Source organism: Lynx canadensis, chromosome X, assembly GCF_007474595.2.
Source record: "Lynx canadensis isolate LIC74 chromosome X, mLynCan4.pri.v2, whole genome shotgun sequence".
Classification (NCBI taxonomy): Eukaryota; Metazoa; Chordata; class Mammalia; order Carnivora; family Felidae; genus Lynx; species Lynx canadensis.
The window spans coordinates 42,916,812-42,941,587 of NC_044321.2; the positions used below are offsets into that span (position 1 = coordinate 42,916,812).

Below are 24,776 nucleotides of genomic sequence, written 5' to 3' on the forward strand. Positions count from 1 at the left end.
TGTGCAAGCCTCTGCCTGCGCTCAGGCTTTCTTTGCCTGCAAAAGCTCCCCAGTCTGCTTGGGATCCCCTTTGTCACTTAAGTCTAGGTCATGTATAACTTCCTCTATGAAGGCTTCTTCCACCCCTTTATCCCCCCTACAAGATTACTGACTTTCTATTATGTTGCTGTAGTACTTTGTATTTACTCTTATTAAATCATTGCCACATTTTTATGTTACTGTTAGAGCTGTGCATGTGAATACTTATAGGATAAGATGAATGATTTGTGTTTGTATCTCCATTGCCTGAAATACCAGGTACAGAGTGGCGGGTAAGTTTGTTGCATTGCCTTTAGGGTCTCTCTTAGAGGAGCCTATTATTTGTCAAATGCAGTTGAACTTGGAGATTGAATGTGGGTGAGGTTGGAAGGGCAGTTGCATCTGAGTGGGAAAGGTCTCCTGTATATCCAAAAACTGGTTCCTCCTGACAATGCATTTGCTTGTGAGTCACATAAGTGTATCCTAACTATTGAGGACTCACAAAGAACTTTAAGGAATGTAGAATGGGGTCCACCACTGAGATGGGACAAAAATAGGACTCTCCCAAGGGCTGTAATGACGGTTAAATTTTTATGTCAAGTGATTTTTCAATAAGTTAGTTCCTTCTATCATTATCTCATCTTGAATTTTTTTCTTGCCAGGTGTCTGGAACTGGATTACAGTTTCTTCTGATGGAATGCAGTGTTTGAATACTTTGGCCTATCATGTATATGTGTGTGCAGTATATTCTTGTGTCTTCTCTGTAGCATCATTATAATTGCTGTGCCAGGACCCTGTGCCTTTTAAAGAACATTAACCCTTCCAACTGGCTTCCATACTATGTGATCTGTCATGTTCTTGATTGTTTTTAATGCAAAACGTTCATGTGATTTGTTCCCAGTATTCCCAGGCCTAAACTAGGAGGTAGGCCATAGTTCCAGTGCCCACACAGGATGGCAGGCACTGTGCTGGGCTTTTTAGACTGCACAAGGTTAATTATGGTAGAACCAGTATTTGAACCCAGATTTGCCTACTTCAAAGTATGTTTTCTCCTAGAGATGCTAGAGAGAGCTTGGGTATTCTCACGAGTTTCCAGAGAATGCTGTGATGTTTCTGGTGAATGATGTTTTAAAGAGTCGCTTTCTGCTTGCAGCCGTATCTTGGATAGACACTGCTGAATCTGTAAGAGATGCCACTACCACTACCATCCCGAGGCTCCAAACCTGAGATGAAGAAATCTCAGTCCAGCAACGTTGTGCCCAGCGATCATGGCCAATATGGAAAGGTTAGAGCAAGCCGTCTCTCCCAACAGTGTCTTGAGTAGCTTCTTCCTGTGTTGGCTCAGTCCCTATTCCCACCCCTAATCTTTCTGAATATGTGTTGTTTAATCTGAGAAATTGGGAAGGCATGGTAGCCCTTGTAGTTGAAGAAGACCAGCAAATTAGAACTTGGGTTCTAAGCATGAATTCTACTTTTCCATAAATGCATAGCTAAAATGAAAGACACCCTTCACAACCTTCAAAAGTAAACAGTACTGAGCTCTCATTAATGATCACATCTATACTCTTGGTTTCTGGGAGATGTTCAAAGCACCTTGCCAGGAGGCTGCTTGGTACCTCCTGGGGAGAATATGAAGATTAGATCAACAAATGGATTATCGTGCTTTTTACAGCTATTAAATTTGAATAATGCATCCATTTTGCTTTTGCTGTTTTGACCTTGTGGATAGTTTGACAGTGTCATTCCAACCCTATGATGTTCTTTGTTCCTCATCATACATATTTTAATCAGAGTTTTACTAACACTGATGAATTGTCATTAAGGGAGTATTTCCTAGAGCAAATATCATTAGGCCAATTTAATTTCCTTGATTGGTTTTCTTGCAGTACAGATAAACATTTTCCAATCATTTTCATTTTTTCGTTTACTAAAATGATTTTCATGGAGGGGCTAAATGTTTTTTTTTCATATGTAAATTTGGTAAGAAGGATTTGATACATTGATCAGATTTTTGTCAATATTAGACATTAGAGCTCTGCCATAATGAGTTTTCTTTTGTGGTGGTTATTTTTCCAAATCCAACTTTCTTGGGGCACATTTTGTAAATCTACATTTTATTGAGTTCAGTTTCACTTGTGAATTTTATTTGAGGCTGATTGTTTCTACTGGTAATATTAAATGGGAATTGGGACAATTTATTTCTTAGCTAATTTGTGAGATTTGTGTAACCACGAAATATTTTAGTTTTGCTAATTATTTCCACTAGGATTATTTATCAAGAACTAGATAAAAGACTAATAGTTTTCTGATTTCCAAGCTTAATCAATTGGAAAGCAGAAGTAATTCTTCTCTTTCAGGATTGCTTTGCTGTACTAGATGGGTCTATTGTGTTTTTAATCCAGTTCTTTAAACTTCTGATCACTTATTGTGTCATGTACTAACTTTTCACGGCCTAGATGAGGAACAGAGCAAATAAATGGCGCGACCCTAATGTTCTGCTTCCCATTATAACAGCTCTCTGATATAAGTAGGGCAGGGTTCTCATTTCATAAAGGAAATTTGAGACTTAGGAGACATTTACCAAATAAAAATTGTTAGGGAGCAGAAGAGTCCTACGGTATAATTCATCCTAACCTCTAGCCCCATGGAGATGGCCTTATTCACATGGGAGTTGAGTAAGGCATGGTAAACAATAGCTAGAAAGAAAGCCACCTCTGCTCCAAAATATCCACCTCTCCTTCCTTCTACTAACCCTCATTCATATACACTAACAAATTAGAGGTTAATATGGATTACCAAACTCCTTTCTCAAAATACAAAATTTGGAGTATAGAGATTACTTAAAAAAATAACAAAATTAAATCATGAAAATGTATACTTAAAAAATTCAGAATTTTCTTTATGAGGCTTAAAATCATATTGGGCTATATTATTTAAAAATATGATTTATGTACACTTAAGTTTATACAGACTTTTTAAAACATGTATTTTCTTATTTGATCTTCAAATAAGGAAGTTTATCATTCCAGTTATACTGATAAGAAAACTGAGGCTGAGAGATTACGTGAGTTGTCCAATGTCAATAGCTAGTAGAGAGGCGATCCTAGACCAGGATCTAGAGATAATGTGTTATTGTCCGTATTGGGAATGTTTTAAATACTTAACATAAGAGACACTTATTTGTTAAACTATTGAACTAATTTGCTTGAGAGCATCCATATTAAAGGAATGACTGGGAGTAGCTGGGTGGTGGTGGTGATTGATAATCTTAGATTGGATAACCGTAAAGATCAGAGAACTAAGAGGGAAAACTAGCTTTACTAAGCTATTTTGCTCATTCTAAGAGTTACACTAAAGGTCATCGTCATAGCCTTGTCCCTGTCATCAGTGATTACCTCCTTCAGGGACTCTAAGCATCAGCGAGTGCCAAAATTTCATTTTGTTGTAGTTCACTAGGGTTTATTCTATATATCCTTGGTTGCTTGGAGATTCTGGAGCTTCCCCCTGAGCTCTAAAGATGATCCAAAGTCCCTGAAAAGTGTTCATGATTGGATATACTTATTTGTCTCTTTTACTTTTTTAGAGAAGGGAGAATTACCAAGCAAAGATATCTTCATTTTCACCTAAGAGACCACGCAAAAAGAGATCAGCTTTTGAAGATCTCACCAACGTGAGTATGCTAGTTCAATCCTCTGCTGTGGTTTGCTAAGGCTTAGATAACCTCTTCCTTAAGGGACCTTTTTGGTTTGCCAGACCCTGACCCTCTCTAGAGTGTCGAGAGCCAATTTTATTTGGAATGGATGACCCAATTTCAGAAACTGCAGGAGCTATTCTGTTGATGCATACCATCTGGAATAATTGGTTGAGCTGTCTGGAAGCAGCAGACAGTGATTATCAGATGTGAAATTGTAGATAAATATAAAAACTATGGAATCTTGCATTTAGATAAAATCCAGAGGTGGCTCAGCTAGCTGCCTAGGCCTTGGAAGTAAGTATCTTGATGGAGTCATTGTCGTTCGGGGAAGTATTTATCAATTCAAATACTATGGGCAGTTAGTACAGTAGTTTTTTTCTGTTGTGTAGAACTGTTCTCAGCCATAACATCTTTGGCTCCTGGCATTAAATTCCAGCAGCAGCCCATTCATAGTGACCTCAAAAAAATGTGCCCCGATGTACAGAACCATTGAGGACTGCAGTTCCATGATCTATCTGGTCTTCAACTATGGAGATTGAGAAACTCAATTTTGATGAGAATTGTTGAGTTCACTTCCAAGTTACCTCCCTCCTGGTGTTATTAAGTAGCAAAATCCAGAATTGATAGTTAAGATGTTACTAATTGAATGTAGAATTGGGCCAAAGGTAATCTTTGGTCTTAGAAAATAATAACTGATGACAAGTGAGTGCTTACCATGTGCCAGGCACTATTCTAAGCACTTTTTCCAGTATCAATTCACTTAATCCTCATTTATTTCTATGAGGTAGATACCATAATTATGTATACAGATTAGGATTTGCCCAATGTTGCTTTTTAAGCCTGTTTTATCTAGGATACAGAGAACCCTGCCCTCCATAATAAAGTGTCCTTCTGTGACTACCAGAATACATCTACTAGACAATATTTTACTCCCTTGAGCAAGATTGGATAAGTATTGGCAAAGTTCTCTCTTTTGGATCTCTCCTCTTTAGGTATTATGTGACCACCTTTGTACTAGTATAGTCTTTTTCCCATGCAGATTGCAACATATATAATTAGGTTATGACTTTCTGAATAATTTCAGATTGACTGTTGATTGGTTGAAAGAGACCCTTCCCACACAGACCTATAGGGTTAGATTTGTTTCCTGACTTATTTAGCCATGGATCTAGAAACTTAGCTGAAATAAGATAGCTACACAAATCGGAAGCGGATGCAGCCCATGTTAGTGTGGCTTCTCTTGACCCCCAGAGTCTCTGATGGGAGAGCAGTTATGACAATGTGCAAAGCAAGGTCTTACAACATATGAGAAAATTTCTGGCTGTGTGTCAGTCGTTTTTTTTTCCTCCATGAAGTTTATACTGCAATTAATAAAGAACAAACACGAATAAACAAATAGAAAAGAAATCATCCAGGATCCTTCTGGGTCTCCAACTGATGCACTATCTATTAGGCCACATCCTTATATAGGGTTGGAGTGGGAGAAGCAAGGCATCTCTCAGCAGTAGCTCTACCCCTAGCTTTCCAGAAACTCAGAAAGCAGAATTCCCCTTTGCATATAAGTTCTGAAGATTCAATTTGGTCACCTTGAATAGTCTTTGGTACTTGCCAGAGGAAGTTCCATCATTACAATGTGCCTAAACCATTCCTATGTCTGAGCTCATCTATTTGAGGAGTGAGGGCTCCTTTCTCTCAGAATTTTGGGGATTCCCTATATGATTATTTGCTTCTTTCTGTCTGTATTACTAAGTCTCCATGTCCACACATCTATCTTTTCCTCAGCATTCACCAGTGAGGTCCTGGCCTGCCAAAGGAATCTATCTGTTGTAATTAATCTGCTGTATTTTTCTTTTCCTCTTTATCATTCAAGCATGGGAAGGACTTTTGATATGTAAGAACTGGTCCTAAGCTAGTAGACAGGGAGATAGGGTCTGTATCCACATTTACCTAAATGATTTTGTGTCAGTAGGACACAATTTTCGTATTTTTTTTAATGAAACAATTGTAAGGAAGTGCAGATTAAGGTCCCCTTGAGCTGAAATCTGAGAATATTAGTGCTTTGAACTTTCACATATGGCAGGTAGAGAGTTTCACCCTAAGTGTTGGGGTCTCCACCTCTCTTCTGCCAAGAATACATTTCTTTTCTAATACTGAATCTCGGTTGCACATATAGGGAGTTTGTAAAACTTTAGGTAAGAAGTTAAAATGAAAATAGTGCCAAGCTATTTGAGGATCAGAGTTGGATGACTTGGGGACCTAAGAAAGAATTCCCTATTGAATTGTGGTTGCTTATTATGATCTGATGATACAAAGGCATATTTTTTAATATTTCATTTGGAAATAAGTTCAAGTTTACAAAAAGTTGCAAAAATACAAAGTAGTACAAATAATATACATATACCCTTCACCTGGTTTAACCTATAGTTAACATTTTATCCCATTTGCTTATATACATCATGGTCCTTTACCCCTAAGTACTTTAGTGTATAGTTCCTCAGAGAAATTGTATTGTATAACCACAGTACTATTAACAACTTTATAGATTTACATTGATATATTTTTATGTCATCTATTCATATTCCAATTTTTTCAGTTGACCTTATAAGGTCAATGTTATAAGTATTTTTACCCTCCAGTAAAAGATCCAGTGTAGTATCATTTACTTGTTGTGTCTCTAGCTGTTTTTAATCTGGAACATTTCCATAGCCTTTCTTTGTTTTTCATCGACATTACCATTTTTTGAAGAATACAGTCCCACCTAGACACCTTTTTAAAAATAGAACATTCCTCATTTTGTGTTTGTCTGATGCTTCTATGTGACTAGATTGATATTATACATACTTGGCTGGGGTACTGTGTAGGTGATGTTCTGTCCTTAGGATATCACATCTGGAGGCACATGATGTCCATCTGTCCCTCACTGGTGATAGTCAAGATGTTGTCTGGGGAAATTTATTTAACATGGGGCTTTGGGGAGCTCCAGTCAAGATGTTGTCTGGCTTCCCACTGTGTAATTACTATTTATAATTTTTCCTCTTGCAACTAATATGTGGTCTGTGGGACACACTCTTAAGAGCCTGCAAATAACCTGCTCTACATAAAAATTTTCCCCTAGATTTAACATCCATTGATGATTTTTGTCTAAACCAAATCTTTATGCTGATTTTTCCAGCTATAGCACTCACTTCACATTTACCAGTCTGCCCTTGGTATTCTATTAAAGTGTGAGCCTTCCCTCCTTCCCTGTTTATTTATTATTAGTGTGGACTTATAAATTCCCATTTTTTCAGTGGTTTATTGTTCGTTATTGTACTTAATTATTTTGGTGCTCAAATTGTCCCAGATTTGGCCAGTAGAGTTCCCCTCAATCTGACTGCTGTGTCTTTGTGACATATTCTCATAAATTTAAAAAAAAAATTCTTAATGTTTATTTTTGAGAGAGAGAATGAGAATGAGTGGGGGAGGGGCAGAGAGAGAGGGGGAGAGAGAGAGAGAATACCAAGTAGGCTTCACGCTGCCAGCACAGAGCCCAATGCAAAGCTCAAACTCACAAACCATGAGATCATGGCCTGAGCTCAAATCAAGAGTTAGATGATTAACTGACTGAGCCATCCAGGCACCCCATCTCAGAAATTTTTTGAGCCTCTTCTTTCCAGCATAGCAAGATGTTCTAGGTTCCTCTTGCATCTGCTTTATCTCAGCCCTGGAGTCAACCATTTCTCCAAAGAACTCTGGTTCCTTTTAGTGGGGAATGGTATTAGAGACCAAGATCTCAGTGCTAAGTGTGCTACTGGAGCACGTACTTTTTCTGCCCTTTCAGCAGACAGAACTAGGAAATATCTGCATATGCCTATGCATGCACACATATGTGTACTTAAACATACATACACATATATCTGTATACACAGATGCACACACATGTATACATATACCTATATACTCAGATGTATATACATACATCTATTTAAGAAATCATGGATTTGGAAAGTTCCTATTCCAATACACAGGGATTTTTCTTGCATTCCCTAATCCATATTTGTATTTTCTTTCTCCTACAGTGAGAACTCTTGTAACCAAGGACATCAACACATTTACTCAATACTATAACCCATCTAAAAGGGTATCAAAATTACTTCATTCATACCACCATAATAAACCTGTTAAAAATATTTCCAGCTTTATTTGCAATGTTCTTTGCCACCCCACAAACCCATCGTGACTGAAGATGTGTATCTTAAGGGTATATAGTCTAATACTGTGTTTACTTGGATTAGTTGTTGTATTTTCTTCTGTTTTCTTTTTTCTTTTTCCCTTAATGTGGTTATGGCATTTATTTGGAATACAATTATGTTCAGTTTGTTTCATTTTAAAGGCACAACTTTTAAATTTATTTTTACTGAAAATATTCACAGTCTCATGATCTCTTTTGTTTAATAGAATTAGTCATGATTAGAGTTTATGGTGGAGTTCCCCAAAGCCCCATGTTAAATAAATTTCCCCTCAATGAGATGGGATAGATGTATTGCAGGTAGTGTTGTGGCAGAGGTCTACCTGAAAAGCTAGTTGATTTTGGTATACCCAGGCAGCCAAGCCAGTTATATTACCTTTTTCTCCCTCTGAACATCTTATGGAGTCAAAGTGGAATATGATATTAACAAAACATCTTTCTGGGAATTTGACAGCCAGTATGCCTGACATGGAGATTAGAACTACATTTTTTGTATCTTGGAATCATTTAAGGCTGCTATTTAGCTAATATTTAGCAGTACTATTGTACTGCTAGCTTCTGCTGTGATTAGTTGGCACCAGTACCGTACTGGTTGTGAGATGTTTCAATTATTACTCTTGGGAACACCCAAACAAGGTGGGGATGTGAGTCAAAATTTTCCTATAAGAGCTACCTATTAGATAATTTGTGGTTCTCCAGATTTCCTTGCTTCCTTCTTCCCCTGCCCACCCCCACCTCATTTTTTTCACAGGCTTCTCAAATTCAACCTGCCCAGCTCAAGAAGGAAGCCAGTAAGGAGTTTGTTAAAGATGTTTCCAAGAAGATAAAAGGGAACACACCTGCTCTTGGGTTGGCCAAAAACAATGAGATGAATATGGAAAGGTGAGTAAGAAGTGACTGATGGCATTGTTTTAGATGGTAAAGGAGAGTATGTGACATCATTTGACCTCCTTTTGTCCCCCATTGAGACATATTTAGTGTGCCACAGTGGTGATTATACATTAACCCCTGGGTGCTGAGGTAGGCCCAGCTGTGGTTGCTGAAGTGTTATAGGCCTCTTCTCTCCTTCCATGGCGTGTGCATATTGAAAGAGCTGTTGTCATTGGGAAGTTTGCCAAAAGATCTTGGGCTCATCTTTTCTCTCTTTTAGTAATTAAGTTCCTGTTTGAGCTAGTCTATTATTGAGAGTATGGTGGCAACTTTTCAGGGGATACTCAGACACTGGTTGATAGTTTGCCAATCTGCTTATCTCATTAGAAGCTTTTGGGAGAGGCTTGTTCCTTGTTACTGGAGAGAAATTGCTCTCTCTCTCTAGGCCCAAAACATTTGTATTCCAGATGTTACAGGGAACTGTTCATAGGTTTTGCAAGTAGGTATGAGTATTCTTATTTGGGATAGAAAAAGGATTTACCCCTAGAAAAACTTTTATTAGAAGAAGAGTTAGAAAGTGGAGTGAGGCCTTAGAAAGTGGAGTGAGTTAGAAAGTGGAGGAGACCTCTCCTCATCCCAGTGGGAATTACTTTCAGGAAAGAAGAGAATAAATTAGCTGAACAGATACAGCAGGCCTAAGCATGAGTTCCAAAGGGTAAGAGAAAAAGCTTGGGTAACTCCAGAAAATTAACATGTTAGGTCCATGAGTCACTTTTTCTAATTACCTAGGAGAAAGAAATCAAACCAGATTAGTATTTATTCCTACTTAGTTTCTTGCTGAAATGAAATTCCTGGGATTTCTATGTGTATTTTGACTTTAATTCCCTGCATTATTTTCTCCTGAATTTCTTTTATAAGTCTAACTTTAGCAGAGAAATCCTCACAAAATACCATAAACATTCTTGCCTTCACTTAGGGTTCAGTGGAATGGACCTTAATAATAGCACTAGAGCTAGTAGCTGACATTTATTGAGAGCTCACTATAATCACATTTTATTCTAAGTGAGGTTTTTTTTTGCTAACTTCTATATTGAGATATAATTTACATACTATACAGTTCACCCATTTAATGTGTATAGTTCAAAAGCTTTCAGTATATTTGAAATTATGCAGCCATCACTGCAGTGAATTTTAGAACATTTTAATCAATCCAAAAAAACCACCCCAAAACCCTGTATCTTTAGCTGTCACCTCTCAGTTCCCCCATCCTCCCCAGATCTAGGTAATCACTAATATACTTTCCGTTTCCATAGATTTGTTTATTCTGGAAATTTTGTATAAATGGAATTATACAACGTGTGGTATTATGTGTCTACCTTTTTTCATTTAGCATAGTGTTTTCAAGGTTTATCCATGTTGTTTCGGGTGTCAGTACTTCATTCCTTTTATGGACCAGCAATATTCCATTGTATGAATATACTGTACTTTTCTTATCCATTCTTCAGTTGATGGGCATTGGGTTGCTTTGACCTTTTGGTTATTGTGAATAGTGTGGTTATGAGCATTTGTATACAAGTTTTTGTTTGAACATCTATTTTCAGTTATTTTGTATATATACCTAGGAATGTAATTGTTGGGTCATATGGTAATTCTATGGTGAACTCAGTGAGGAACTGCCAAACTGTATTCCATTGTGGTTGCATTAGTTTACATTCCTACCAGCACTGTATGAGGGTTTCCAATTTTCCACATCCTTGCCAACCCTTACTATTTTTTTTTATTATGGCTGTCCTAGTAGGTGTGAAGTGATACCTCACTGTGGTTTAGATTGGCATTTTTCTGATGATGATTGATGTTGAGCATCTTTCATGTACTTATTGGCCACTTGTATACTTTTTTGGAGGATTGTCTACTCAGATCCTCTGCCCATTTATTTTTTTTAGATTTTTTTAATGTTTGTTTTTGAGAGAGAGACACACACACACAGAGCACGAGTGGGGGAGGGGCAGAGAGCGAGGGAGACACAGAATCTGAAGCAGGCTCCAGGCTCTGAGCTGACAGCACAGAGCCCGATGTGGGACTCGAACCCATGAACCATGAAATCATGACATGAACTGAAATCGGACACTTAACCGACTGAGCCATACAGGTGCCCCTGATCCTTTGCCCATTAAAAAAAAATTGGTTGTTGAGCTTTTCGTTATTGAGTTGTAAGAGTTCTTTATATTTTCTAGATGCAAGTCCCTGATGAGATACGTAATTTACAAATATTTTCATTTATTCTATGGGTTGTCTTTTTACTTTCTTGTTCATATCCTTTGATGCACAAGATTTTTTAATTTTGATGAAGTCCAGTTTATTTTCTCCTTTGTTGCTTATGCTTTTGGTGTCCTATCTAAGAGCTCATTGCCAAATCTGAGGTTACAAAGATTTAAGATTATCTTTTCAGAGTTTTCAAGCTTTAGCTCTTAGGATTTTTATTCCTTTTTGAGTTAATTTTTGTTGGTAGTGTATGTTAGAGATCTAACTTTATTTTTTTTGCATGTGGATGTCCAGTTGTCCCAGCACTATTTGTTAAAAAGACTACTCTTTCTTTACCTAATTATCTTGGCATCCTTGTCAAAAATCAAATGACTGTAAATATTAGTGTTTATTTCTGAACTCTGTTTTATTCCATTGATCTACATGTCTATCATTATGCCAGTATCACACTGTCTTGATTCTTGTTGTTCTGTAGTATGTTTTGAAATTGGGAAGTGTGATTCCTCCAACTTTGTTCTTCTTTTTCAAGATTGTTTTGTTTTTCTGGGTTCCTTGCAATTACTTATAAATTTTAGAATCAGCTTGTCCATTTCCACTAATAAGCCAGCTGGGATTCTAATAGAAGTTGCCTTGAACTTGTAAATCAATTTGGGGAGTATTACCATCTTAATAATACTAAGTCCTCCAACCCACAAACATGGGATGTCTTTTCACTTATTTAGATCTTTAATTTCTTTCAACATTTTTGTAGTTTTCAGAGTATGAGTTTTGTACTTCTTTTGTTAAATTTATTTGTAAGCATTTTATTCTTCTTGACATTATTGCAAATAGAATTATTTTCGTAATTTCATTTTCATATTGTTCATTGCAAAGATATAGATATATGTATGATTTTGGTATATTGATCTTGTATCATGGAACCTTGCTGAACTTATATATTAGTTCTAATAGTTTTTATGTGGATTCCTAGGATTTTCTCTGTATAAATCATGTCATCTGCTAATACACATAGTTTTACTTCTTCCTTTCCAATCTGGTTGCCTTTTATTTTCTTGCCCTGGCTAGGACCTCTAGTACTTTGTTGAATAGAAATGTCAATAGTGGACATCCTTGTCTTCTAATAATTGGGTGACCAACTTATTCTGGTTTTCATAGGATTTGCCCAATTTTAATACTGAAAGTCTTGCATCCCAGGAACCCTCTCAGTCACAGACAAAGACCATTGTTCACTCTATCAAGAAAGCCTACTCTGATCACCCCAGACTTATGGTATCATAGATACTCAATATTTATTTCCCATGCCAATGTTTCTTAAGAAATGGACTTGGAGAGGCAAATAAGAGCCAGGTCACCAGGACCTTGCAGATCTTGGCAAAGAGTTTGGAATTTATTCAGAGAATAGAGGGGTTTAGTCCTAAAGTGTCAGCAGTGCTATATGAGTTATCTACTGCTACCTGACCAATCCCCCATCCCCTAAAGAAGAGTTGGATATCCTTGTCTTTTGCTTGATCTTAAGGGGAAAGCATCAGTCTCTCACCGTTAAGTCTGATGTTAGCTTTGGGTTTTTCGTAGATGCCCTTTATCAAGTTGAGGAATCTCCTTTATATTCCTAGTCTGTTGAGTACTTTTATCATGAAAGGGTGTTGTATTTTGTCAAATGATTTTTCTGGATCTATTGAGATTATCATGGGGCTTTTGTTTTTTATTCCGTTAATATGGCTTAATCCATGAATTGATTTCTGGATGTTAAACTAATATTGCACTCCTGGGACAAATCCCATTTGGTGTATAATCCTTTTACGTGTTGCTGGATTTAGTTTGCTAGTATTTTGTGGATGTTTTTGCACCTATATTTATAAGAAATATTAGACTATACTTTTCTTGAGATGTCTTTGTTTTGGTATAAGAGTAATATTAGCTTCCTAGAATGAGTTGGGACCTGTTCTCATATCTTCTATTTCTTGAGGTTGTTCATGAAGAACTGGTATTCTTCTTTAGATGTTTGGTAGAATTCACCAGTGAAACCATCTGGGTTTGGACTTTTCTTTGTGGGTAGTTTTCAATTATTAATTCAGTGTTTTTTTAAAAAAAATTTTTAATGTTTTATTCTTGAGAGAAATAGAGAGAGAGAGAGAGAGAGTGAGCGAGCGAGCATGAGCCAGGGAAGTGAGAGAGTGAGAGAGGGACACAGAATCCGAAGCAGACTCCAGGCTCTGAACTGTCAGCACAGAGCCCCATGCGGGGCTCAAAATCACAAACCATGAGATCATGACCTGAGACAAAGTTGGACACTTAACTGACTGAGCCACCCAGGCACCCCTATTAATTCAGTGTTTTTACTTGTTATAGGTCTATTCATACTTCCTATTTTCTTTTTAAGTCAGTTTTGCTGGTTTGTGTCTTCTTAGGAATTTGTCCATTTCATCTAAACTATCTGATTTGTTGGCATACAGTTGTTTCAAACAGTTTTTTGTTTTACATGTTTTTATTGCATATTAAGTAGATCTTCACAGCAACCCTACAAAGGAGGTAATATGATTCTCATGGTATGGGTTAAAAAAGTGAAGCACAGACAATCAACTTGCCCAAGGTCACCCAGCTAGTAAGTGGAGGAGCCAGGATTTGAATTCAGGCAGTCTAGCCAGAATGCATACTTTTAATCATAACTAGATTATCTGAAGACTACATTTAAAAATTCTCATCAGGAGGGACCTGGAATCTATCTGGCCATGTGGAACCTCTCGAAACACTTTCTTTTTTAAAACAATATAGTGGTTTTTAAATTATAGTCATAGAGTTGTACAGCCATCACCACTATCTAATTTTAGAACTTTTCAACACCCCCACCCCAAAGAAACTTGAACCCATTAGCAGTCCCTTTCCTTTGCCAGTCCCCCTTTCTAGTCTCCTCTCTACCCCTTTCCAGCCATAGTCAACCACAAATATGCTTTCCTTTATGGATATACCTCTATGGGTATGTCTATTCTGGATATTTCATATAAGTGGAATCATATGGTATCTAGTCCTTTGGAGAGACTTATTTTTGTTCAGATTGATGATTGCATTCTGCAATTCTCTTTTATTCTGATTTCGAGTCTTCCAGTGATTTGGTCATGAAATCCTGTTTAGAACAAAGCTTTGAGTCTGACACATGTGAACAAATGTCTATTTTGGTTTTTTTGTTATCTCCACTGGGAAAGTATCTCATGAATAGCCTAGGTTGAAGGGGATGTGGTTAAATACCACCAATGTTAGTTAATGGACATTTGGGCTCTTTCCATAATTTGGCTATTGTTGATAGTGCTTCTGTAAAAATTGGGGTGCATTTGCCCCTGTGAATCAGCATTTTTGTATCCTTTGGATAAATTCCTAGTAGTGCAATCACTGGCTTCTGCTCCTGAAGTGAAGACAACACTGTATGTTAACTAACTTGAAAAAAATTAATAAAAACATAATGTAAAATAAAATATTCTGTAGTTCAAACTTAAAAAAAAAAAGACACCACCAATATTAAGTGCCAGCCCACCTTTCTCTTATAAGCCTTCATAAACCTCTCATAAGCTTCTCTCTTATAATTCTCTCATAAGCCTTCAAACAATATTAATTTCAGCCTGCATTTTGCCAGATGCCTGATGCTGATAGACAAAAATAAATGCAGCTAGTGAGGGAGACTGATACTATATAGCATATAACTCGTACAATGTGGTAAGTATTATAATAAAGACTTTGTATGTAAATAAAGTAAATAAGTCATATATAGGAAAACATAACATGGATTTTCGGAGAAATTTTTCAGAAAAGTGTGAGAACCTAGACCATAGAACTATACAATATGCTACCTAGTTGGTTCAGTATGGTACCCATTGATTTTTACCTTTTAATCTGTCTCTTGATGTTGAAGCCCTTTCCCCTTCTATACCTTTTGTAACTGCAGCAACAAAATGAGATGGTAGGTGAAGATTCTAGGAACTACATTCTTCTTACCCAGGCATTGTGTCTTTTACAGTTATGAGCTGGAACCTTTGCCAGTAGTGGTCTCTACTACCTTGGTACCAAAAGTGGAGATATCGACCATCTCCAAAACAACCACTACTGAAGAGGCTTCGTTTTTCAAAAAGCAAATAATTTTAGAAGAGGAACCCAGTACTGAGGACACAACCCTCATCAAGAGGTCATTATCTTTAAGGAAGTCCACAAATCAGGGGGAGGTATCCCTCATGAAGAAGCCACCATCTTTACAGGAGGAGGCTGATAGTAGTGATGAATTTGCTGTAGAGCTAATGAATTTTGGGAAGAAGAATAAAACTGAGGAGGAAGCCATCACCAAAGGAACATTATCCTTAAAGAAGATGTGCACATATCAGGGGGACTTGGCTTTGCAGGACATCAGTGTTGAAGAGGATTCCTTCTTTATGGAGCCAATGAACTTTAGAAAGAAGCCTAGAACAGAGGAGGCAACGCCCACCAAGAAGGTGATATCTTCAAGGAAGAAGAAGTATACCACTCAGGGGAAGATGTCCCATATGAAGAAACCACTAGTATTGCAGGAGACCAACTCTGAAGAGGAGTCACTCATTAAGGAGACACTGGCTTTCAAGAAGAAACCTGTCAAGGAGGCAATCCTCACCTTGAGGCCATTATCTTTAAAGAAGAAGTGTACTACTTTGGGGAAGATGACTCACTCAAAAAAGCCACTAGAATTGCAGAAGGCCACCTCTGGAGAGAAGGCACTCATTAAGGAGTCATTGTATTTTAAAGAGAAACCTACCACTAGGGAGGAGTCTCTCTTCCAGGAACCCTCTGTATTGCAAGAGAAGCACACCACTGATGAGAAGGAGGTCCTCTTGAAGAAGCCACAAGCATTGCAGGAGAAAAAAGACAGTAAGGATACACTTCTTATGGAGCCAATGTCTCTTAGGAAGAAACATACTACTGAGGAGGCAAACTCCACTAAGAAGCCATTACCTGTAAAGAAGTGTACCATTCAGAGGAAGATGTACCACTTGAGGAAGCCACTAAAATCGCAAAAGACCACCTCTGGAGAAAAGTCATTTATTAAAGAGCCACTGTCTTTCAAGAAGAAGCCTACCACTGATAAGTCCCTTTTCCAAGACCCGTCCATGTTGCAAGAGAAGCACACCTCTCAGGAGGAGATGTCCATCTTGAAGAAGTCATTGACCTTGCAGAAGACTCCAACTGAGGAGGAGTCACTTTTAAAGGAGGCTTTGGCTTTTAAGAAGAAATGTACCATCAAGGAGGCAACCCCCACCAAGAAGCTATTTTCTTTAAAGAAGAAAAAGTGTACTACTCAGGTTAAGATGTCCTGCTTGAAGAAGCCACTAGTATTGCAGACCACCTCTGGAGAGAAGTCACTGATTAAGGAGCCATTGCCATTTAAAAAGAAGCCTACCACTGAGGAGGAGTCTCCCTTCAAGGAATCCTCTGTCTTGCAAGAGAAGCACACCACTCAGGGGGAGGTGGCTCTCTTGAAGAAGCCATGGTCATTGCAGGAGAATATCGATGGTGAAGATGAATTTCTTATGCAACCAGTTTCCTTTAGGAAGAAACATAGCAGAAATGAGGCAGTCTCCACCAAGGAGCCTTTATCTTTAAAGAAGAAAAAGTGTGCCACTCAAATAACGATGTCCATGTGCAAAGAACTGTTGGACTTGCCGAATATGATTGGCAAAGATAAAGATTCCTTCTGTATGGAGCCAGTGTCACTTAGGAAGAAGTCTTCAACTGAGGAGGCAGTCCTTACCAAGACACCTTTATCTTTAAAGAAAAAGCAAATCACTCAGGGGAAGGTGTTCCTCTTAAAGAAGCCACTGGTCTCAGAGAATACCACCTCTGAAGAAGAGTCATCCTTTAAGAATCTATTGACCTTTCATAGAAAGTCTATAACTGAAGAGGAGTTCCTCTTCCAGGATCCATCTACACTGGAAGAGAAGCACACCACTCTGCAGGAGGTGTCGCTCTCAACTAAGCCATTGGCCTTGGCAGGAAAGACCACCACTGAAGAAGAATCCTATATTAATGAACCATTGGCCTTAGAGGAGAAGCCTACAACTGAGGGGGAATTCCTCTCTCAGGATCCATTTTCACTGCATGTTAAACCTACCAACAAAGATGAGTCCCTCTTCTGGAAGGCTTTGGGCTTGCAGAAGAAGACTGATACCAAAGATTACTCTTTGAAGAAGCTGTTTGCTTTGCAGGAAAAAAGCACTACTGAAGAGGAATCCCTTTTAAATAAAACATTGGTTCTGAAGAAGGAGCTCTCTACTGAGGTGACAACAATAAGCATTGAGAAGCAATTATCTTTAAAGAAGAAACTCACTGCTCAGGGGGAGGTGTTCCTCTTGAAGAAGCAGTTGGCCTTGCAAGAGAATATCACCAATGAAGAATCCCTTATTAAGCATCCACTGGATTTTCAGGAGCCCAGAATTGAGGAGACCATCCTAAGGGAGTCCTTGGCCTTGCAGGATAATCCCACAATTGAGGAAGAAGCTACCCTGAGGGAGCCCTCGGCCTTGCAGGAGAAGCCCAGCATTGAGAAGACCATCCTAAGGGAGTCCTTGGCCATACAGGAGAAGCCTACTCTCAATGAGACATTCCATTTCAAGGAGATATGTGCCTTGAATGAGAAATCCACCACTGATAAGGAGTTGTCCCTGAAGGAGCCACTGGCCTTGCAAGAGAATCCCATCCACAAGGAAGACACCTTTCTCGAAGATTTCTTGATCCTCCAAGTTGAAACCAGCTCACATGTGTCCAGCACTGCCCCCGAATCCAGAATAGGCATGTCCAGCAATGCTACCATGTCCAGTGTGGGCAAGTTCAGTACTACAAACAAGTCCAGTGCTTGTGAATCCAGTTCTAATAGACCTTTCTCACCTTGGAGCAAGAGTTCACAGAAGGAGGTATTGTGTTCTCTTCCTTCTTAAATTAGATAATGTGTTCTTTGTTATCCTGTAGGTGGCTGTCAGTAAAGAGATTTTTTTGCCTTCCTAAGCGATTGATCTGTATATAGTAAGCTATAGTAAATAAAGTTAGCCTTGTGGGATCTCTTGACTTTCCAATTGACATAGAAATACACCCAAACAATTAGAAAGTATTTATTCCAAGAATACCCACAAGGATCTGGAGTGTGTGTGTGTGTGTGTGTGTGTGTGTGTGTTTGTGTGTGTATGTATATATAAAACTGGTCTTTACAGTAGTGGTTAGCCAATTTCCTTCAGGAAATTGCCTTTCTTAGTAATTGCAATCTGCATTTACAGGGGGCTCCAGTCAAAGATGGGTAAAGTCCACAGAGGTATTTCCCAAGGAAAATGGTATTTAAGTTGTAAATTGGAAGGATGAAGGGATGAGATTTGGCAAGCAGGAGGAGAAATACCTTTCTTGTAGGCAAAACAACCTGGGTAAATGTGTAGATGGGAGGAAAAGGCTACCAAGAAAATGAATTGGGTTAGATCAAAGCATTGGGACAAAACAAGTGACCTAAGAAGACAGGCAACATAAGTTGAAATAGTAAAATAAAAGTGTTTTTATTGGAGAGTCTTGGACTTACCATTTTATAAAAATGGTGTCTAGTTGCTAGGGCAGAGTAGACATGTACAAGGAGGACTAAACATTTCTTGGTCAGTTAGCAGTATGAGTATTGAAGGACCAAGCAGTGCTCTGTTATGGCCCAGGATATATAAGGCTTTAGGAAACTTAGCAGAAGATGACAGTGGGAATAAAGGAGTATATCATTTATGTGTATGTGCTAAGCCTTCCTTGGAATCTTTCTCCTCCTAATGTCTTTTTGGTGATTTCCAAGCAGATGACCCCATTGGAGGATATTGACAAGAACCATAATGATCCATTTTTCAACTCAATATATGCCAAGGATATCTTCAGTTACATGAAGGAGAGAGAGGTATGTAGGTGGCTGTTGGAGAAGAAGGATTTCTAGGTCTCATTTTCTCATCACTCCATCCTTCAAATGCAAGTTGAAGGGGAGGTAATGATGATTAAAATAACAACAGCGACAACTGACATTTACTAGTAACTTATTATAAGTTAGACATTATGCTAAGGGATTTATACACATTATCTTGTTTAATTGTCCCAGTAACTCCATGATAGCAGGTATTATTACCCCCTTTTTGTAGATTGGAGAAACTGCTCAGAATCACATAACTAGTATATGGTAGAGCTAGGATATGGGCTGAAGTCTGATTACTTTGAAGACCGTAAGCCTGCACCTGTAATTGTTAAGGAGACAGTCTCAGACACAGAAATAGTAGTCTCTTTCTGGGCGGCTGCTCTTAGCAATCTTTTCCTTTCTCTATCCAAGTTTCTGGCATCATATGTAAAATCATTCTCCAGCCTGGTGAAGTTTTCTTCCTCCTTTGAAATCTGCCAGTCTGCTTGACCACTAAAATTCATTGATTTCCCAATTTTCTTCTCTCTCTCTCTCAATGGAACAGATGGGGCCAAGATTACCTACCAACCAGCTAACAATTTTAGCAGGCCATACATAAAAGGGAGGATGAATATCTTGTCTTTTCTCTAGAGATGTAATGTTTGATTAACTGACTCCAGATCCTTCACTTTTTCTAGTATATCTTGGAGGAAGTAAGAGATAACTTTGTTATACTACAAGTGTGGGCCTTAGCTCAGCACTGTCAGTTTCACTTGGGATCTTGTTAGAAATGCAGAAACCTAGCCCTACCCCAGACCTTCTAAATTGGCATGGGAATTTTAAAGATCCCAAATGGTACACATGTTAAAGTTTGAGAAGCACTGCTCTACATAGTGTGGGATTGTGCATTGGATTGAATTGCAAAGAAGGGGCAAAACCTCTTTGGTATTTTTCTATAGTCATAGGCCTATTCCTGCCCATATTCCATATACATCCTGGACTCCTCATTATCCACCCTGACACTTGAATATGATGTGCATCCATTTCCCAAGGATAACTAGAACTCATCTGGAAAAAGATACTTAGATCTGCCCCTATCTGATACCAGCTGAAAATAATGAGGTAGAACTGTGAAGAAATTAATTATGTTATTATAATTTATTTTTCTGAGAAATGAGTTGCAGTATTTTTTTCTAAGTTACCATTTTTGAACCAAAAGAAGTGCTTATTTGTTAATATTTCTTTTTTATTGCTGCCAGGAAAAGTTCATACTTACAAAATACATGCACAGGCAGACTGACATCAGCAGTTGCATGAGGGCCATTCTTGTGGACTGGTTGGTAGAGGTACAGGTAAGCCTGACAACTGCTGCTTTAAGGGGCTGCTCTTCTCTTTATTGATCATTCAACATCACCAGATGCCAAGCATGGTAAAACTTTTCTGGGTGTACAGAGCTGAGTAAGCCATGGTTCCTGCCTTCAGGGAGCTTATGATCTAGGGGACAAGATAAGATATGCAGACAGATAAGTATGATAAAAAGTAGAATACCCTAAGTACTATAAGAATGTTATATATAAGATACTGTGAGAACCCAGTAGAAGGAGAGACTATTTCTAGAAAAGGCAATGATGGTATGGTAGTTTAATCATTCTCAAAATTTTGTAAAAGTCTATCTAGTAATTTGGGTAGAGGTAAGTGAGAAAGTCTTTCAAGCTTCGGGTGGGATCAGGAAGGACAGTGTGGCAGACATGGCAGAACTAGACATGGCAGTAGCTGTTTGTGCAGGGTTGGATGTTGAGGCAATACTGCCATGAATACTTAATTACCACTTTACACTAAGGAAGGATAGTCCAGAGAAGTACCTGGCACATAGTGGAATATCAGTAAGTATTTCTTGAATTAATGGAATTGAATGACTTGCTGTGGAGTTTGTGAGGAATTACAAGGCATAGGTTATTCCCAGAAGAGTCTTGACTATGTAATTGGGAAGAAAAGGTCATATAGTTTAATATCCTTTATTGAGTACCAGAGGAGTGGTTCAGGGTCACTTCAAAGTAACAGACCAGGAAAATGTGGATGACGTGGTATATTTAGATATCAGCAGAGCACGAAAATACCTCTCATCTTATGGAAATGATGAAGAATAGTAAATTAGGTAAGAGTAGAATTTGGGTAGATCTTATGTAAGTAAAAGTGATCCCAAAGGTTGCTGATCGTTATTAAGGTAGAAGAAGGACTGCCAGTGGACTTTGTTCTAATTGACATTTAGTCGTGATGTAGATGAGAACAGAAAAGATCTACTCATCAGATATTGCATGGCATGAAACTGGGAATAGAGATAGCACATAAATGGATATCAGCGATAAAATATCTCTACTAGCTGGAATGATGAACTGAATCTTTTTTTTTTTAAAAGCTTTTGTTGTGGGGCGCCTGGGTGGCTCAGTCGGTTGAGCAACTGACTTCGGCTTAGGTCATGATCTCACGGTTTGTGAGTTCGAGCCCTGTGTCGGGGTCTGCCCTGACAGCTTGGAGCCTGGAGCCTGCTTCGGATTCTGTGTCTCCATCTCTCTCTCGGCCCCTCCCCCACTCATGCTCTGTCTCTCTCTGTCTCAGAAATAAACATTAAAAAAAATTTTTAAATCTTTTGTTGTTATTTTAATTGCACAAAAATTCACATTTGTTATAGCAAAGTAATAAATTATAATTACCTGTGATCACACAACTCACAGCTACTGTTCATATTTGTGTGTGTATATTATCCTTCCACTTTTAATTTTTTTCATGTTTATTTTTGAGAGAGAGACAAGAGTGCAAGTCAGGGGAGGGGTAGAGAGAGAGGGAGACACAGAATCCGAAGCAGACTCCAGGCTCTGAGCTATGGGCACAGAGCCTGACGAGGGACTTGAACCCATGAACCGTGTGATCATGACCTGAGCTGAAGTCAGACGCTTAACTGACTGAGCCACCCAGGCGACCCTATCCCTCCACTTTTAAAGTCGTGGTCATCCACTTTAGGGGTGTACCTCTAGTGCACGAATCATATAATCATAGATGCCCAAGTCCCATATACTGTCAAATCAGAATTGAATTGTGGGGGTGTGGCTCAGGCATGTATATGTGTGTGTGTATATATATATACACATATATATATATACACACATACATACACACACACTCAGGGTACATGTATTCCTTTGAATTAGTGTTTTTGTATGTTTTGGGTAAAGGGGCACATATATTTTTATAAAGCTCCACAAGTCATATTAATGTACACCTTTTGATAGAGAATCACAGTTCTAGAAAATATACATAGTGTTTTTATAACTTTAATTTTTGCATTTTTAAGTAAACAGTAAAGTGGACTTTTAGGTATATAGTTCTATGAAAATTTAACATTTGATTTTAAATAAGATTCACAAGAAGTTGTTAAAAACCATATAGGGAGGTTCTGTGTACCCTTCACCTACTTTTTCTCAATGATAACATTTTGCAGAACTATAATACAGTGTCATAATTAAATTTATTTAAATTTCATCAATTTTGCCTGTACTTATTTGTTGTGTGTGTTTAGTCTATATAGTTTTATCGCACATGTAAATTTTGTAAGCATGACCGCCACAGTTGAGATATAGAACTGTTCCATTACCACAAAGATCCTTCATGTTACCCTTTTATATCAACAGCCATCATTCTCCCCTCACTTTCCTGTCCCTGGAAACTCCTAATTTGTTCGTGTCTATAATTTGTAGTTTCATAAATGTTATATGGATGGAATCATACAGTACATAACTTTCTGAGATTGACTTTTGTTATTCACCATAATTCCCTTGAGATCCATCTGTAGTGTGTAAGAGTTCTACACAAGGATAGATATCCTTGTCAGCACTTGGTATTAGTATTTTTTTTATTTTAGCCATGTAACAGATGGGTAGAGGAATCTCACCATAGTTTTATTTTTAATTTTGTTTGTTGACTTTTTAAAAAATTAAATTCAAGTTAGTTAACATATAGTGTAGTATTGGTTTCAGAAGTAGAATTTAGTGATCCATCACTTATATATAACACACAGTGCTCATCCCAACAAGTGCCCTCCTTAATGCCTATCACCCTTTTGCCTATCCCCCTATCTCCCTCCCCTCCAGCAACCCTCAGTTTATTCTCTGTATTTAAGAGTTTCTTATAGTTTGCCTCCCTCTCTGTTTTTATCTTATTTTGTTTTTCCTTCCCTTCCCCTATATTCATCTGTTTTGTTTCTTAAATTCCACATATGGGTGAAATAATATATTCGAAATCATGTGATATTTGTCTTTCTCTGACTGACTTATTTTGCTTAGCATAATACACTCCAGTTCCATCTTCATTGTTTCAAAAGGCAAGATTTCATTCTTTTCCATCACTGAGTAATATTGCATTGTGTGTGTGTGTGTACATACCATGTTTTCTTTATCCATTCATCCATCGATGGACATTTGGGCTCTTTCCATACTTTGGCTGTTGTTAATAGTGCTTCTATAAACATTGGGGTGCGTATACCCCTTCAAATCAGCATTCCTATATCCTTTGGATAAATACCTAGTAGTCCAATTGCTGGATTGTAGGGTAGTTCTGTTTTTAATTTTTTGAGGAAACTCCATAATGTTTTCCAAAGTGGCTGCACCAGTTTGCATTCCCACCAACAGTGCAAAAGTGTTTCCCTTTCTCCACATCCTCTCCAACATCTGTTGTTTCCTGAGTTGTTAATTTTAGCCATTCTACCAAGTGTGAGGTGGTATCTCATTGTGGTTTTGATGATGAGTGATGATGAGTATCTTTTCATGTGTCTGTTAGCCATCTGGATGTCTTCTTTGGAAAAGTGTCTGTTCATGTCTTCTCATTTCTTCACTGGATTATTTTGTTTTTGGGTGTTGAGTTTGATAAGTTCTTTATAGATTTTGGATACTAACCCTTTATCTGATATGTCATTTGCAAATATCTTCTCCCATTCCATCAGTTGCTTTTTAGTTTTGTTGATTGTTTCCTTTGTTGTGCAGATACATTTTATCTTGATGAGGTCCCAGTAGTTCACTTTTGCTTTTGTTTCCCTTGCCTCTAGAGACAGTCTAGTGAGAAGTTACTGTGGCTGAGGTTGTTGCCTGTTTTCTCCTCTAGGGTTTTGATGGTTTTCTGTCTCTATTTATGTCTTTCATCCATTTTGAATTTATTTTTGTGTATGGTGTAAGAAAGTGGCCCAGTTTCATTCTCCTGCCTGTCACTATCCAGTTTTCCCAATATCATTTGCTGAAGAGATGGTCATTTTTCCATTGGATATTCTTTCCTGCTTTGTCAAAAATTAGTTGGCCATTTCTGGGTCCATTTCTGGGTTTTCTATTCTGTTCCATTGATCTATTTGTCTGTTTTTGTGCCAGTACCATGCTGTCTTGATTATTACAGCTTTGTAATACAGCTTGAAGTCCAGAATTGTGATGCCTCTAGCTTCAGTTTTCTTTTTCAACATAACTTTGGCTATTTGGGGTCTTTTCTGGTCCCATACAAATTTTAGGATTGTTTGTTCTAGCTCTGTGAAGAATACTGGTGTTATTTTGATAGAGATTGCATTGAACATGTAGATTGCTTTGGGTAGTAGTATAGACATTTTAACAATGTTCTTCCATTCCATGAACATGGAATGTTCTTCCATTTCTTTGTGTCATCTTCAGTTTCTTTCATAAGCATTGTATAATTTTCAGCCAACAGATCTTTTACCTCTTTGGTTAGGTTTATTCCTAGGTATCTTATGGTCTTTTGTGCAATTGTAA

The 24,776-nt window shown here is 38.0% G+C and overlaps 1 protein-coding gene across 1 annotated transcript in view; it reads left to right on the forward strand.

Annotated features, from left to right (window-relative positions):
- The first annotated feature begins 1,171 nt into the window (after positions 1-1,171).
- Positions 1,172-24,776, forward strand: part of CCNB3 (cyclin B3) — a 57,618-nt gene continuing 34,013 nt past the window's right edge. The window contains exons 1-6 of the mRNA XM_030306163.2: positions 1,172-1,303; positions 3,602-3,688; positions 8,692-8,822; positions 15,079-17,992; positions 18,895-18,990; positions 20,238-20,330. Of these exons, the coding sequence (XP_030162023.1) occupies positions 1,208-1,303; positions 3,602-3,688; positions 8,692-8,822; positions 15,079-17,992; positions 18,895-18,990; positions 20,238-20,330 (3,417 nt within the window). The 5' untranslated portion in view covers positions 1,172-1,207. The remainder of the gene's footprint in view (positions 1,304-3,601; positions 3,689-8,691; positions 8,823-15,078; positions 17,993-18,894; positions 18,991-20,237; positions 20,331-24,776) is intronic.